This window comes from Prionailurus bengalensis, chromosome B2, assembly GCF_016509475.1.
Source record: "Prionailurus bengalensis isolate Pbe53 chromosome B2, Fcat_Pben_1.1_paternal_pri, whole genome shotgun sequence".
Lineage (NCBI taxonomy): Eukaryota > Metazoa > Chordata > Mammalia > Carnivora > Felidae > Prionailurus > Prionailurus bengalensis.
In genome coordinates this window covers 80,252,261-80,269,086 of record NC_057349.1, presented here as the reverse complement: position 1 = coordinate 80,269,086, position 16,826 = coordinate 80,252,261, and the positions used below count along the sequence as shown (strand labels likewise).

Below are 16,826 nucleotides of genomic sequence, written 5' to 3'. Positions count from 1 at the left end.
AAAGAGAGGGAGGGACACAGGTTAGGGAAGGAATATAAATGTTCCTACAAGTCCATTGTGTGCTAGTGAGACCCTAATATCCACTTAGATGCCTTTCTAAAATAAGTGTCTGGGTGAATTTGAGTAGAATGAAGCTTGATGTGAAGTTGAATTTGTTTGTTTTCATTGGAGATTTTGCAGAATCTGTTGCTCATAGATGGCAATATGTTTTCCTTTATAGGTTCTCCAACATCATCTATTTCAACTTTAATTCAGACAGCCTTACTCATTGTGCAGTGCCTACAGCGAGGGCTGAGTTTAGACACAGCCTTTTCTGAAGTATGCTGGGAAGCATATGTCCGCTCCCAGCATTCACCAGCAAACCAAAAGGTACTGTGAAATGTTGCAAATAGCTTTCTCAGTTATAACACTCTACGTTATTTAGGTGGAGGAAATTCTATTGATGATAACTTTAATGAACTGAGAGTGGACTGCTTTAGTTACTTTCTAGTAGAGATCTGGTATCCCAAGTAATTTTCTGGTAAATAGGTGAAATACAATATTTACTTCTTGGAAACTTAGCTATCATTAGAAAAAGTGGAATTTACCCTGTAATGTTGAAAATTGAAGGATGTGTATGTTACAATATGACAACAACTATCGGGGCCTGGAAAACTATTATTACTCTGCTAGTTTTTGGTATTAGCACTTATATATTGTTGCTTATATACCACGTGTTTTTATCTCCTACCAGCTTGTGCAGGCTTTACTGGAGAAACATGTTTTTTCTCTACGAGCCCATGAAACCTGGGGTAACTCCATCCTTGCCATGGGCCTGTGGCCAGATTCTCTGCCCTCAGCAATCTTTGCTACAGAAGATTCTCACCTCTCTAGAGTCCGAAGTGATGGACAAGTCTTAGTATATTGCCTTAACAGGATGAGCATGAAAACCAGCAGCTGGGCCAGGTTAGTGGAGCCTTGAGGTTGTATCTCTTTGGCATCTTGGCTTTTTTTTGTTTTGTTTTGTTTTGTTTTTTAATGATAATGGTCATGACACAACATGTCTGACCAGAATGTTGTGTGGTCATTTATCACCCAGCTGTCACAGTTTCCTTGTTCATTGCGATATTCCTCCCTATTTATTATTCACTTCATAATGTTTTACTTGTCCTCCTTTGAAGGGGACTAATCTTTTCCCCATTACCTCTTTGATCCATTGTTTGCAAAGTTATTTACCTAGTTCTTTGAAATATAAGATGTAAGTTCATTCTAGTACTGACTTTGCCTTGCTGTTCTAATTAATTTCAGGATTCAGCCTCTTACCTTACCAGACTTGGAGAAAATTATGCAGTCCTCTAACCCTGAGAGCTTGAAATTCAGTTCAATCGAAGTGGCTACTTACTGGATTGATGAACCAGATGTTCTGGCCATGGCTGTTAAATTGCTTATAGAAAGAGCAACCAATCAAGATTGGGTGCTCAGAGTTAAATGGCTTTATCATTTAGCCAAGAATATACCACAGGGGCTTGGTGAGTCAAAAAGCTTACTTTGTATATGTAATAAGTGAATATATTTACCCGTACCCTATTTTTGTGCCTCAGCAGCTGTGTTATTCTGTGAGGACACTGTTAAAATTATATCTGGAAGATCTCCTAGCAAGAAATTTGTGACCTGGCATTACTGTTTGTATAACTGTTAAAAAATTAAGGAACATATCTGCTCCTAGATGTGTCCTAAGAGAAACTTTGCTCCCATGTAATTCATTTCAGTATCTTTCCACCTATCAAATCCAAAAAGAAAATGTACTATATTATGTTACTATTTATTTTTTGAACATGCTTCTGTACTATTGCTGCACAACATTACTATCTGGGAAGGGTTGCTTTTGGTAAATTCATTTCCCCTAAAAGTGCATAAGAGACTTTTATTTTCATTCCAGTGCTCTAATTTTTCATGCTTAATTTCTTTGTACTTCTTTCATTTTAAGAGGAAAAATCCAACAGTAACAATATTGCATGGGTTGCAAAGTACAGAGCATGGAATTTGTTGGTACACCTTGTTACCTAAAGTAACTGAGTTTATATGAACCTTTCTATCCATGAGAAATTAGCCAGAAGATGTGTATATTGTATATGTGATCTGTCTACAAATGTATAGAGAATTTATAAATTCTTATCTGCATTGTCCTATATGAGAGCTACTAGCCACAGATGGCTACTAAAATGTAAATATAAGTTAATTAAAATGAAATAAAATCTAAAATCTGGTCCTTTGGGGTGCCTGGGTGGCACATTCGGTTAAGCATCTGACTTCAGCTCAGGTCATGATCTCTGTTCATGGGTTTGAGCCCCATGTCAGGCTCTATGTTGACAGCTCAGAGCCTGGAGCCTGCTTCAGATTCTATGTCTCCCTCTCTCTGCCCCTCCCCTGCTCATGCTCTTTCTTTCTCAAAAATAAATAAACATTAAAAAAAATTTTTTTTAATCCAGTCCTTAGTTGTACTGGCCACATTTCAAGTGCTTACTAACATGTGACTAGTGGCTACTCTGACAGTGCAACTATAGGATGTTTCTTTCCATCATCACAAAAAGTTTACCTGGACAGCCTTACTTTAGATACTAACATTTGCTTCTCCTTCCTCCACAGAATCAATACAGATTCATTTGGAAGCCAGTGCTGCATCACTTAGGAATTTTTACTCAAATTCTCTCTCAGCTGGGGTCAGTAATGTCATCAAAATATTACAACCAAATATAACAGGTACTGCATGAGATTTGATTTTGAGTTCTCAGCATAGTTTAGGAAATTGGTCCATTGAGTTCATGGAAAAAGACCTGACAGAACTACCACTGTGATAACAGTAATATTTAGAAGACTCAAAGTATCCAGATGCAAATTCCTCTTCTTGTTAGAAACTATCCATTGTATCCTTTAGTCTTTGAAAGAGGATGATGATATACAAGCATAGAAGGAAGAACACAGGAGTGGAAGACTGGTCTCTGGTCCCAACTCAGCCACAACTGGCTTGTTCATTTGGGACCCATCATTCATACTCATTGCCTGTGTTTGAAAAATACGGGAATTAGGGGCACCTGGGTGGCTCAGTCAGTTAAGCATCCGACTCTTGGTTTCAGCTCAGGTCATGATCTTGAAGTTCGTGGGTTCAAGACCAGCACCGGGCTCTACGCTGACAGTGCGGGGGCCTGCTTGGGATTCTCTCTCCCTCTCTCTGCCCCTGCTGCACACGTGCGCACGTCTTTCTCTCTCTTAAAAGGAATAAGGAAATTAGGGACATTTTGACAGAACCAGGCTTTTAATTTCCCACCCCATCTTCATTTGATTTTGACCAAAAAAGAAAGTATGATGCTTTTGTGCTAAACCAATTACCTTATCTACACTAAAGGTTAACAAGGTAAATGTTGGGAAGAAAACAGATAGGGAAAACTACCGTAGTGGTCATGTTGTGGCTGAACTAAATCATGGCTTGCCAAGTATGTGGGATTTTTGGTTATTGGGAACACAGTTCTAGAGTAGAATAGCAGGTTCCCTTTTAAGCAGATATCATTTGCCCATTATTGGAACATACTAGGTATGCCTTTGTCCTCCTTTTCAAATGTGTAGCTCTAGATTGTGTAGTCTTCCTGGACTTTGGAACACGCGCTCCCTCTTTCATGTACTTTGCTGTTCACAGTAGGCATTTGTTAGTCTACTGTATGGTGGGTACCATTAAACCTTGTGCTCCACTGACCTACCTAGCCATCTTCAACGTAATGTTACCGTTGTTTTGTCTTACCTCCCTTCCCTGGGTTCTCACAACCTCTGGAAAGGGGTCAGATCTGAGCACTGCTGCTTTACAAAAGAAGTGTCAAGTTTAAGCCAAAGAAGTGTGAGGTAGCAGCAAACACCATAGTCTGTTATTGTAAAGAAATTGCTTTTGGCTTTTAAGCGAAATAATCTTGTGTTGTTTTTCTTACTGAAAGCAAACAATGAGAAATATATTCATTCATTTTTCCACCATGTAAGTTAGTTTTTTTGCGGTTAATGAGCACAGGTTGGGTGATTAAGCTCATGGATTCTTTTCTGACCCACTGTGGGACCTGAGCAGGTGAATGTATTGGTCATAATGCTTATGTTGTAACAGGAACTACCTTCGTCCTAAAGCAGAATGAATTTTCAGGATTAGTAGAAATTTTGCATTTAGAAAGGAAATAGTGTAGAAGCAGTTGAACCTTACTTTTCTAGTATTATGGGCTGAAACCAGCATTTTCCTGTTCTTTGTCTTCCCCATCAGGACTCAATGTGATCAAATTAGGACCAAGAAAAGTCTTCAACTGAAATTTGCTAGGCAAGGAGTTTAACTCCAAAATTTCGTTTTTTTGTTTCTTAAACCAGATGAATTTGTGATCCCTTTGGACCCCCGGTGGAATATACAGGCTTTGGACATCATTAGAAATTCGATGGACTTTGACCCACAAACCGATCAGCCTGAGCAGCTCTTTGCCCTTTTAGAGTCTGTTGCAAACAAGTAGGTGAAGCCTGCTATTCTGGGCACTGTTTGCCTCACTGTACACCATAGCTTCACAGATCATGCCTTTTCTAAACTCTGTCACATCATGCTCCGTGCTCAGTGAAGTAATTCTGACTCTGATGTCAAAATGCCTATAAATTTTGCAAGTTCTTAATAATTTAACAAGATGCTTTAAGAGGTACTAGCTTAACTTTAATGTTGTGTTCATGTTACAATTAATTCTTTATCATAAGGTAGTTATGTTTCTATTGTTTTCTGTTCATGATTCTTGGCAGCTCCTCCCATTTTCACGTGCTCATTTTCTCGTAGGTCCTATCCTCAGTGTTGTGTCCATATCATTTTCCATCCTCAAATGCTGCAGAGATATGTAGCCCCTGCATGTTTACACACACACTCAACATATAAATTTACTTAATTGTGATATAAGCTGGTCTTTTCTCACATTTAATGTAATGGCCAGAGTATTTTTTTTTAATTAAATAATTTATTTTTTAATTTACATCCAAGTTAGTGCAACAATGATTTCAGGAGTAGATCCCCTTACCCATTTAGCCCATCCCCCCTCCCACAACCCCTCCAGCAACCCTCTGTTTGTTCTCAAGAGTCAGAGTATTTTTTTAATTAGCCATCAGTGTTAATGTAATAGGTTTTTAAAAATAATTTTATGATGAGGTATAATGTGCATTACAGAAAAATACACTGTTATTAATAATGAGCATATTTGGTTTTGATGAATTTTCACGAAGTGAACTCATGCATGTGATGTGAACTAGCACCTCAAAGGCCCCCTTGTCTCCCCTCCCCTTGTTCCTCCCCTGGTAACTTCTAACACCAGAGATTAATTTTATAATGGCCACTTTTAAGAGTTCACAGTGCAGTTTGTCAGATCATGGCAGAGCAAGAGTGAGGCCTGGCAGTCTTCCTAGGTGCAGCTTTTCCAGGCCATCTGTCTTCTGCCCCATGCTACCACCAACTCAGTTGTCATCACTACACCTCCATGTCTCTAGTCCAGAATTTTCAGGGGCTGGAGAGGAATGGCAGGTTGAAGGAGATTGATGTTCTCAAGATTTCAGCAGGTAGAGGATGTGATTGCAAAGTAGTATTCACCAATAACCAATACTACTTATTATGTTATTAAATCTCATTTCAGGACAATCATATATCTTGACCGGGAAAAACGGATATTTACTGAAGCAAATTTGGTTTCTGTTGGTGGCAAAAAGTTAAGAAATAGTGTTTTGAGAATGTCCTTTGAATTCCATAAAGGTGAGAGGTTTCCTTTTTGTATTCTTGAGTTAATGCATCTGATCACATAATGTCTCTAAAGTGAAGAGACCTTGAGCAGCTGCTGCCATTTCACTAATTTCCTTTTGATTTGCTGGACTGATTTTAAACACATCCCCTTATTCAGTAGTAACACCTAACTGCTTTTTACATGTCTTTGATTTCATTTACTTTTTATAACAACCTTATGTGGTGTAGGTCCCATGCTGTGAAAGAGAAAAAGGAGGCACAGAGATGCTCAAGGTCACATCTCTAGCAAGTAACAGAGCTAGAGTTTGAAATCTAGATCTGTTGGCTCAAAAAGTTCATGCTGCTAAGTATTTGGTTATAGGTTCTTTCTTCATCCTTTATTTTTTTTTTTGATTGAAAAGATAGAAGTCTGCGTTTGAAGCAGTTATTGTTAATAGTACATTGATTTGTATCTTCTCACCTGTCTGTGCTCTTCATCCATTCACACATATATACACATCTTGTTTTGTATTTAAAGAAGTACTTGTATAAAATATGCATTAATGCTCTATAATTTCCATTTTTCAGTAAGAAGTTATAAACATCTATAGGTGTACATACCTGATCAGTTATGTTTAATATGATAATGGTAGGCTAAGAATTTGCTTTCAGTTGTGACCTTTCAAAATTGACCGTACTGGAGATGCAGTTAAGTTCATATTACTGTTGAGTTTGAAAATATCTAGAGATGAATTTAAATCTGATGGAATGTTCTTATTTATGTCAACTCCAAGATCCAGAGAGCTATCACAGCCTGCCCCATGAAATTGTGGTCAATCTTGCTGCTTTTTTTGAACTTGGTGATGCACTAATCCTGCTCTGGGTACAGTCCTCCCAGGGGATGGTGTCTGATGTCAGTGTCATGGAGGTGAGGAAATGTATCTATATTAATTTTTGTGCCAAGACAAATGTTTAAGACTCTTAAGGGTGAGATAAACTACAATGTTGTTATATGTCCAATATTATTTGAGAAATTTAGTTCTTAACAGTTTTAAATATATATACATATTTTAAAGCTTAATGAGTATACAACTGACCTATGATGAAGAGCATATATTTGAAGTGTACAATTTTATGTTTTGACACGTACACACCTTTGAAGCCATTACCACGATAATGAACATGTACAATATCCTTGAGCCTTTCCTCATATTCTTTTGTATTTTCTTCTTCTCCCTTGCTCCCACCCTAAATTTGTTCTCCCTATTTAAGAGTGTCCCCAAAAAACTTTCTTAATAGATACCTTTAAGAAAATGAAAACACTGGGAGAAACTTGAAAATTGGGCTCTATTTTGTTTGTATGTAAATTACATAAAAGTATAATTCTAGATTATAGATACCATAAATTATACAAGCAAACTAATAACACCACCCAACTTTTTAAATGAGCAAGATAATTTGAATAGATACTTCTCAGAAGATACATGAATGTCCAGTAAGAACTTCAAAAATTCCAAAATCATTAGTTATCAAAGAAATGTAAGTGAGGTGCCATGCACCAAAATGGCTAAAGTTAAAATCACTAACAGTAGCAAGTATTGGCAAGGAAACAGAACAACTGGAATTCACCTGTGCTGCTGGTTGGAATGCAGCTGCTTTATAAGAAAAGTTGGCAGTTTTTTTATAAAACTATATGTACACTTACCATGTGACTCAATAATTCCATTTTCCCTAAGGAAATAGTTCTGAACTTTAAGTACTTGGGGGGAGAATCTTTGTCTTCTCTGACTGCTTTAATGTCCCTAAAAATATTTCAACTGAATGCTACACCTTTCATGGGTGTATGTTGAGTATTGATTAACAATTGAAATCTGTGTCTTACTGAGAGGTGTTTGTGAGCGTGGTTTGCTCTGTTTTTAGATCTTGGATTCCCTGCGGTGGCGGGACCGGTTTTGGACCATAGCTGACACAGTAAAAGTGGATGCCTCAGGCCTGGCCCTGCTCGCCCTTCATTGGCACTGGGTTTTAAAACATCTGGTCCGTCAGATCCCTCAACTCCTAATGAACCATGAAGACAAGTAAGACTCCTATTTGGAGTAATAACTCAATATCTACAGTACTGATGATAAAGAGAAGAGGGTTTGGAATTGAAACTTTCTTCTTGCTTTATTTTGGCTTATTCCCATGGCCTTTTGGTGAATGGAAATCAAATATAAAATGTTAAATGATGTCTCTTACTATCCAGCACTTCCCCCTTTTCTTACATCCCTCTGCGCCTTTTCCCTTCTTTATAGATACTACAAAGAGGTTCAGACTGTCTCAGAACATATTCAGAATTGCTTGGGGAGCCCAACTGGCGGCTTCACTGGTGTAAAGAAGTTGCAAAAGTTCCTGGGACGGCCATTTCCTTTTAAGGTACAACTTGGAAACATGTAGCAAACACAAAGATTTGAGCTCTTATGCTCAAATCTGGAGTTCTGTAACATGGGAACTGCCATTCATCTAGACTCATAAATGTTTGCTGAATACTCTTAATTGATTTGTTAAGTGTTAACATTTTTGTTTATTCTTGAGAGTATTAAGTCTGGATAGAGTTTTAATTTGATTACTGTAAAATTTCCTGAGAGCAACAATAGACAAACCTTATGTTTTCTAGAAGAATTGTGGAAATATTTAAAATTTTTTGAGACATGAATAGGCTGCTAAAATCTGCATTTCTCCTCTGTAATAGATTCTGCTGGGTTTTGTTGTTTCAGAACAAGCTGGTGGTAGAGTGTTTTTCTCAATTGAAAGTACTTAACAAAGCACTTGCCATCAGGGAGTGGATGCCTGCCCTTGGGGAAAGCGGATGGTGGGAAGATGTTAATCGTCTCCAAGTGGTTGCTTCTAAATGGACTTTAAAGAAAAGTCTCTTGCAGGCGTGGGGGCTGGTCCTCAGAGCTAATATTCTGGAAGATGTCAACCCAGGTAATCTGCTTTAGAGTTATCCTGCTAACAGTTGCTCTAAAAGTATCTGCTGCTCTGCAGCCAATAAATTTTAAGTTTTTCACATAGATTTTCTTTTTTTCTGTTTCTTTTTTCTTTTCCTTTTTTTTTTTTTTTTTTTTGTATACTATAACCGTCGTTAAATAAGCGTCAGGCATAGAACTGAACTTTACATATACTGTTTAATTCTGTCATTAGAATTGTGCAGGTAATAATAATATCATTTCACAGGTATAAAACTCAAGCTCAGGCTAAGCTCACAGTTACATAACTAGTTGTTGGGAATCTGAGCCTATACTACTGACCATTATTCTGTAATATCACTTGTGTCTTTTTGTCCAGATGAGCTGAAGGATCTTGTGAATGCTCACTGTTTAGAACTAAAAGCCAAAGGAATTTCACTTGGTTTTCTGGAGAAAAAGCACAATGAAGCTTCCTCCCTGTTCCAACCAGACTTTACCTCCTTAATCCAACTCACCAGGAGTGTTCAGTTGTGGCCTGCAATGGAGTACCTGGCTCTGCTTTGGCAGTACAAAGTGACAGCTGATTTTATGACACAAGCTTGCCTAAGAAGGTAAGCCATTTTCCTCAGGGGAGATTTTTTTGTTGTTGTTAGGTTATTCTACGTATGCTACGTGTGAAACAAAGCATAGACTTGTCTTAAAGGGGAATAGTCTTACTGAAACAGAGGGAAGTCAGTTGCCACTTTGGAAGGCTGTAACTTCTTGAAGATTCTTTGCCTGTTTTGACTCCACCTCTATAAGTTACTAGGTATTTTTCCAGCAGAATTGCTTCTTTGTGTTTCAGTAAATGCACTGTAAGTTTTGTGTGTTCCATCTTCCCATACATAACAGATTTTTAGCAGTTTATTGATAGCCTATAGTCCATCCTCTCTTTCTCTTTATTTTTGGAACAGGTCCAGCAAAAATCAGCAACCCCAGACAGATAAGGAGAGAAGTCCTTACATCCTATTTTGTCTTAAGCACACACCAATTGCTCCACAAGAGCTTCAAGCCTTTTGGTACTTACTGCACCATCAGAAGGTAAAAACCAAAACCAAAAAGGGAAATAAGCCTTCTTTATACTATAAGCCAATTAGACTTTCTGTGGCAGACTGGTTGCAGAATGGTTTATTTATTTAATTTTGCAATCCCGGGGTGCCTGAGTGGCTAAGTGTCTGACTTCGGCTCAGGTCAGGTGATGATCTCACAGTTCGTGGGTTCAAGCCCTGCGTCGGGCTCTGTGCTGACAGCTTGGAGCCTGGAGGCTGCTTTGGATTCTGTGTCTCCTCTCTCTGTTCCTCCCCTGCTCACACTGTGTCTCTCTCTCTCTCTCTCTCAAAAATAAGTAAAGGTTTTTTAAAAAAAAGTTTAAAAATAAATAAAATAAAATAAAAATTTTGCAATCCCATGTTGTAAACTCTAGTCTTACCTGAATTAACTTTCAAAAGGGAAAATTTTGAATGTCATTTGCAGTAATTACCTGGGTATTTCTCACCTCTTATCACAGAATCATTCTATTTGGTTTCCATTAAATGAGGCTAAAATATTTATTTTTTATTGTTTATGTAAAAATATATCATGAGAGTGTTTTACTCTCTCCTCCAAGAATAGCTATTGAATATGAATGGTGGCAAACTATAGTCAACTTCATTACTTAATGTTTATTTTGAGAGAGAGACAGAAAGAGCAGGATAGGGGCAGAGAGGGAGGTAGAGAATCCCAAGCAGGCTTCGCATTGTCAGTGCTTGAGGTGGGTTCATTGAAAGCTTGAACCCACGAACTGTGAGATCATTACCTGAGCCGAAGTCAAGAGTCAGACGCTCAACCGACTGAGCCACCCAAGTGCCGTTCATTACTTAATATTCTAATGATGTTTTATTTATTTATCTGTTTTGCTGGTACATTATAATTGTTTGATTCACTTGTATTTTCTCATTTACCTTCTAAAGGCAGATCTCCGTTTTATAAAATTATAAACAGGATAAATGACTTAACCAAGATGACCGGGTGGCAGAAAATCAGCAACATTAGAATTAATATCTTTAAACCCATGTTAATTTTAGATAAGTCTTCTAAAAGAGAGACCTCATAACTTGATTTATGGATTTTTCTCAAATGTGCTCTTATCTATTTATCTCTAGGTGTCTACTGAAGAAATTATTTCCTTGTGGTCTGACTTATTTAATTCCACATTTATGTCTTTCTGGAGCAGTACTGTTACTACAAATCCAGAGTACTGGCTAATGTGGAGCCCTCTGCCTGGTGTACAGCAGAGGGAGATGCCCAAGTCCCTTTTGGACTCCACATTGAAGGTTTGTTGGCATAAAGTCATAAAAATATTTGATAGTGGAAAAAATTTCTTGATCTAGCAACAAACATTTATTCCTAGGACAGAGCAGTGACTAAATAAGTGATGGCAATATTTTGTTTTCTGCAGGAAGTTAAGAAGTATACCTTCAAAAGAAAGATTCTGTCTTAAATCATTTGGGAAATTATGAATTAAAGTAAAAAAAAAGTTTCCTTTAAAAGGTCTTCATTTTCTTCTCTAATTAAAATACCATTTTTCCTAGTTACAAAATATTTTAACAGTATAGAAATGTGTATGTATGTGTGTATACGTATGTATATATGCAGTTGACCCTTAACACCAGGTTTGAACTGCATGGGATTACTTACACGTGGACTTTTTTCCGATAAATACGTATTTTATATTGTGACTGAAAAGTAAGGTAGAAGTTGCCAAATGACTAGATGCAAAAGGAAGATGGAGGAAGGATGCAGGAAGGCTGTAACAACAGGGCTACCACCTGATTCTGGCACTCCTTATCCCACTACCTATGGTATTGAACTGAGAGAGGTGTGAAGGAGCCAGGCAGGGCAGAGGTGGGTGGGGGTTGGCAGGGCCAGTCACTGGCCAGAGTTGGCCCAGGACCACAGAATGAGAACCTGCCTCCCTCCTGGGATAAGGAATTCAGGAAAACATCAGGGCAGGATAAGTACTAGGCAGGATTCTTGGTGGCAGAGGGGACAGCAGGGTGGGTGCTGTCTGTGGTTCTTTGCCTTTCTCTGGACTGTACTTGGAAGGAGATTCTGCACTCTTGGGTAGAGAAGCAAGTAGTGAACGTCACTCTAGGATCCAGCTTTGCTAACTTTGGGTGAGGATGAGAAGACCTGTGGTGTCTTGTTCTACTGTAATGTACATGGTTAAGTTTGGGGGAGTTAACTGTTAAATACATGGATTTTTTATTGTATGGGAGGGGGTTAGTACCCCTAACCCCTGCGTTGTTCAAGGGCCAGCGCTCATGTGTGCTCTCACTTTCTCTGTCTCCCTCTTCTCCCTCCCTCACCCTCTCCCTCTCTTTCTCTCTCTCTCTGTATATATATCAGAATTCTGCAGAAATAACTCCTCTTTGCTTCTTGTTTACATGTATTTTGCATTAAATGTATACATAAACAAAAATAAGATCACTTTCTCTGTTCACATAATATGTCATGGAAACATGTCATTCCAGCTTATTCTTTTTAAGGTATTCCATTGTTCTAGTTGCTGGAATTTATTTGATCACTTGCTTATTCATAAATGTTGAGGTTTCTTGCCTTTATTTCCTCCTTCCTATAACAAGCATAACTGCATCAACTACTCTTGCATAAATCTTTGTCTCTTTCTCCTAGTATTTCTGTGGATATGTTACAAGAACTGGAATTTAATCATTGGTTAGAATGTCTGCATAGTTAAAGAGATTCATGGCTATTCTGAGGATGTCTGGGCAGGTGGTTTTTGTTTTTACTTTTTTTTTTTTCTTTCCTGGTTTTTATTTGGATTCCAGTTAGTTAACATTCAGTGTAATATTATATTAGTTTCAGGTGTCGAATTTAGTGATTCATCACTTGCATATCGCACCCAGTGTTCCTCACAGAAAATGCCCCCCTTCTCCCCACCCCCCTAACCCTTCCAGCAACCTTCAGTTTGTTCTCTAGAATCTGTTTCTTGGTTTAACTCTCTTTTTCATACACACCCCATCCATGTTCATTTGTTTTGTTCCTTGAATTTCACGTATGAGTGAAATCATATGGTATTTGTCTCTCTCTGACTTGTTTCGCTTCGCATAATATTGTCTGGCTCCATCAATGTCATTGCAAATGGCAAGATTTCATTCTTTTTTATGGCCGAGTAATATTCCATTGTGTGCATGGGTATGTGTATGTAGGTGTACACACACACACACCCACACCCCCCACATCCTTATCCATTCATCAGTCGGTGGACATTTGGGCTCTTTCCAACATTTGGCTATTGTTGATAGTGCTGCCATAAACATTAGGGTGTGTTTTTTACTTTTTTAAACATGCTAGGAGCTCATAGAGGGAGGTCATGAAGTTCTGGATGACCACAGGAGAACTTAGGACTAGAGCACAGTTTTACTTATTCGTATGTTTACAAGAACCTGTTTCTTATATCTTTGGCACACTAGGTGTTAGCAACATTTTTAATTATTACCAATTATTCAACTTAAAAATTATCATTTGGATTTGTACTCCTGTGATTATTTTTGAGATCAGACATCTTTACACATGTATATTTTCTTCTCTGAAGTTTTCAGTCATGTTTATTACTTACTTTGTCAAAAAAAATTGAGTTTATCGCCATTTTCTTATTGAAGATCTTTTTACATGGTATGTATATTAAACCTTTATCTACCATAAGGTTGGAAATATATTTCTAGTGTTCTCTTGTCTCTCAAGTTTTATAATGTTTTCTCTTCAAATATTGTAGTCCCTTTCTTTTTTCTGGCTTTGATGTCATGCTTTAAAAAAAAAAAGTCTTCATTATCCCTAGAATTAAAAACCATTTTCCCATTATTTTCTTGTGTATTTGTTTTATATTTAAGTCCTCAGTTACATCTGGATATCTTGTTTTGTGAGATAGGTATACAATTGTTTTTTATTGTATACAAATAGCATTTCCAAAAGCAGCATAATACCACGTTTGACTAATTCATCCTTTCCACTCTCATTTGAAATGCCACCTTTATCATACTTTATTCCTATAGATGTTCATGGATTTGTTTCAGACTCTTCTATTCCCTTGCTCTGTCAAAATTGATTTTTAAAAAATTATTATTATTTTTAGTAATCTCTATGCCTGACATGGAGCTCGAACTCATGACCCTAAGAGTCGCATGCTCTTCCAACATAGCCCAGCCAGGCGCCCCTCAAAATTGATTTCTTTATTGTAAAACATTTCTCACAGCCTTTAGTGATATATCTTATGGATTCTCAAGGGTTGCAGAGTATACAGTGTTTCCCATTTTCTGTGTTTAACCACCTTATCTTTTGCTGTGGACAGCAATTACAATGTCCCAGGTAAATAGTCCAAGGAGCACAGGTTTGACAAACTTTGTCCCTGGCTCTTGCAGTTGTCTTCTAACTCTTTTCCTTGCCTCCAAGTCTCCCTGCAGTATGCCTGTAGCTCTGTTGTAAAAATGGTCTTCCTCATGCCCAGGTTGGAAAGATTTTCTTGCATTACTAAAGCACCCATTGTTCCTTATTCCTTGAGAATGGAGTCTATGTTTCTTTAAAGCCTACTAACACCTGACCCCATTCTATCCTTTGTTTGAGGCTTACCTGGTCCTAGCAACCTGAACCTCCTATTCTTACTCTCTTTCTTCTCTTGGAAGTGCTCAGTGCTGCTTGTTGAAATCCATTTACTTATCTTCTAAAAGATACATGACTCCTCTCCATCCATCAGGGCCCTGGCAGTCTCAGTAGAGCCATCTTCTCCAAGTGCTGCTTTGAAGTATTGACCAGCAGCTGCAGAGCAAGTCCCTGGGATGTGAGCGGCCTCCCCATCCTGTCCTCCTCACATGTCACCCTGGGAGAGTGGGTTGAGAGAGCCCAGCAGCTCCGGGATATCAGCTTGGTGCTTTGGACCAACATGGCTGTGCCTTCAGTCGCAGAGTTCAGGTAGACTATAAAGCTCCATCTTTTCTATAGAGTGTGTAGAGAGAACCTCAGTCTGAACTTCATCTGTAGTGGCTAGTTTTGGTGGGTGAAAGCAAGTGTATTTTTTGGCTGGATCAGCAGATTTTTAGCCCATTACAGGCTATCATAAGCTGGGCAGTGCCTCTGTCACTTTTAATCTTCTTGTGATCAAGAGAGAGGTACTTAGAAAAGCATGTAAGATTACTTGAGAAGAGAAATTCACCTCTAAGTATTGGCAGTGCAGTCTGCTGTGTCGTTTTCTAAAAGAATGATAGTGTGAGAAAGGAATGTCGTTTGATGTAATGCAAGCCCTTAAGTGCCTCCTTGTTCCTACAGATACACGGATTCCCAGCTCCAGAGACTTGTGCTGTGCTGGCACTTGGCGGGTTTGGCAGAGCTGCTCCCTGAATCCCGGCGGCAGGAATACATGCAAAACTGTGAGCAGCTGCTGCTCGGGGACAAGCAGACCTTCCAGCATGTGGGCCAGACTCTTGGGGACATGGCCGGGCAGGAGGCCCTGCCCAAAGAGCTGCTATGCCTCTTGCTTACCTCCCTGCGCCACTTGTTTGGGGAAGGGGATGGTAAGCGGGACCTGCCCGAGGCAGCACGGCGTGGGAGCCTGTGGGTGAGCCTTGGCTTGCTCCAGATTCAGACATGGCTTCCGCAGGCACGCTTTGACCCCGCAGTGAAGAGGGAATACAAGCTCAAGTACGCTAAGGAAGAGGTATGGAGGGATGAGAGTTTGGAGCATGGGCTCCATCCCTGACTGGGTGGACTTGCTTAGTATATTACTCCTTTTATTCCCTTTTGGATGCTCAGAACATCAACGGGGTGATTTTGCATAAGCTGCCCTATGACTTCCCAGGAGTGTGTTCTAAAGACTACATTTTCCTCTTTGAGAATTCCTCTAAGTAAGCTTAGGCACTTGGAGGGGCCCTTCCTAAGCCTCTGATGTATCTCTCCTGTCCAGACTCCCTCTACCTGAACTAAGTTTTGAATATTTGGACTTGGATAATTTCTTTAGATGTGGTATAGTATTCCTCAGGTTTTGAAGTTTTGGTGTTCCTTATCTAAAGTTCAGGGATCAAGTAGATTTAGATTATGTGGTATCCCTTGATATTTGAACTTGTAAGCAAATTCAGGAACTGAATACATAAAGATAGTGATAAGATTTTTCTTCTTCAAAATATGGAAGTAGTATATGAGTTGGTAAAACTGTAAGAGCAGAGTCTCATAAATTCAGTGGTATAAACAAGATAGTTTCCTTCACCTAACAGCTCTGAGATGAAGTGGTCCAGGTTAATGGAACAGAATCCCTTGCTCTTGGATTATTCAGGGGCCCAGGTTCCTTCTATCCAGTTGCTCTACCCTTCCCCAGGGCATTGTCCTCTTGGATGTGGGCACAGCTGAGCACAGCAGACCAGCTTCTTCCCTTTCTATTAGTTACACCAGCTGCAGTGTGAGTGGAAGACCCGAAACCTCTCATCCCAGCTACACACTGGAAGAGACCTGGAAGATGAAGTCATTCTCAGTTACTGTCATCCTCACATCAGGTAACAGCAGAGTTATTGTGTTGATGGTTTATTGACTCTTAAAAAAAAAAATTTTTTTTTTTTGAGGTTGACCTTCACAGTGTAATTGCAGTGTTTGAGGTGATGATACAGATCTCTGAACTACATTGGCGATGAGATGCTAAAGCCATTGTTACTGTCAGGAAAAGTTAATACTCTGAAAGGAAGGGCAGATTCTCATGAGGCCAGGAGGGTTGAAACCAGAATTTATTCTCAACATGACAGAAGTTACATGTGATAATGTGCACTGAGTGCATTTGTTGTCTTAGTAAATATTGTATAATGTAGTAGGTCTGAGCTCCAGTCCTGTCCCTGTCCTTTGGCTTTAGACTTTGAAGAGATCACTTAATGTCTTTAAGCCTAAGAGGTCTGGGGTGCCTGAATAGCTCAGTCAGTTAAGCATCTTACTTCAGCTCAGGTCATGATCTCACTGTTGGTGGGTTCAAGCCCCACGTTGGGCTCTGTGCTGACAGCTCAGAGCCTGAAGCCTGCTTTGGATTCTGTATCTCCCTCTCTCTCTGTCCCTCCCCCACTCACACTCTGTCT

At 39.0% G+C, this 16,826-nt stretch overlaps 1 protein-coding gene across 1 annotated transcript in view; it reads left to right on the top strand.

Annotated features, from left to right (window-relative positions):
• MDN1 (midasin AAA ATPase 1) overlaps window positions 1–16,826 on the top strand; it is a 173,021-nt gene that overhangs the window by 107,362 nt on the left and 48,833 nt on the right. Inside the window, exons 47-62 of the mRNA XM_043591932.1 lie at window positions 221–369; window positions 734–945; window positions 1,288–1,508; window positions 2,626–2,739; window positions 4,372–4,504; window positions 5,658–5,773; window positions 6,535–6,668; window positions 7,661–7,818; window positions 8,035–8,155; window positions 8,497–8,707; window positions 9,068–9,299; window positions 9,642–9,768; window positions 10,869–11,039; window positions 14,477–14,691; window positions 15,046–15,433; window positions 16,153–16,262. Coding sequence (XP_043447867.1) covers window positions 221–369; window positions 734–945; window positions 1,288–1,508; window positions 2,626–2,739; window positions 4,372–4,504; window positions 5,658–5,773; window positions 6,535–6,668; window positions 7,661–7,818; window positions 8,035–8,155; window positions 8,497–8,707; window positions 9,068–9,299; window positions 9,642–9,768; window positions 10,869–11,039; window positions 14,477–14,691; window positions 15,046–15,433; window positions 16,153–16,262 — 2,812 coding nt within the window. The remainder of the gene's footprint in view (window positions 1–220; window positions 370–733; window positions 946–1,287; window positions 1,509–2,625; window positions 2,740–4,371; window positions 4,505–5,657; window positions 5,774–6,534; window positions 6,669–7,660; window positions 7,819–8,034; window positions 8,156–8,496; window positions 8,708–9,067; window positions 9,300–9,641; window positions 9,769–10,868; window positions 11,040–14,476; window positions 14,692–15,045; window positions 15,434–16,152; window positions 16,263–16,826) is intronic.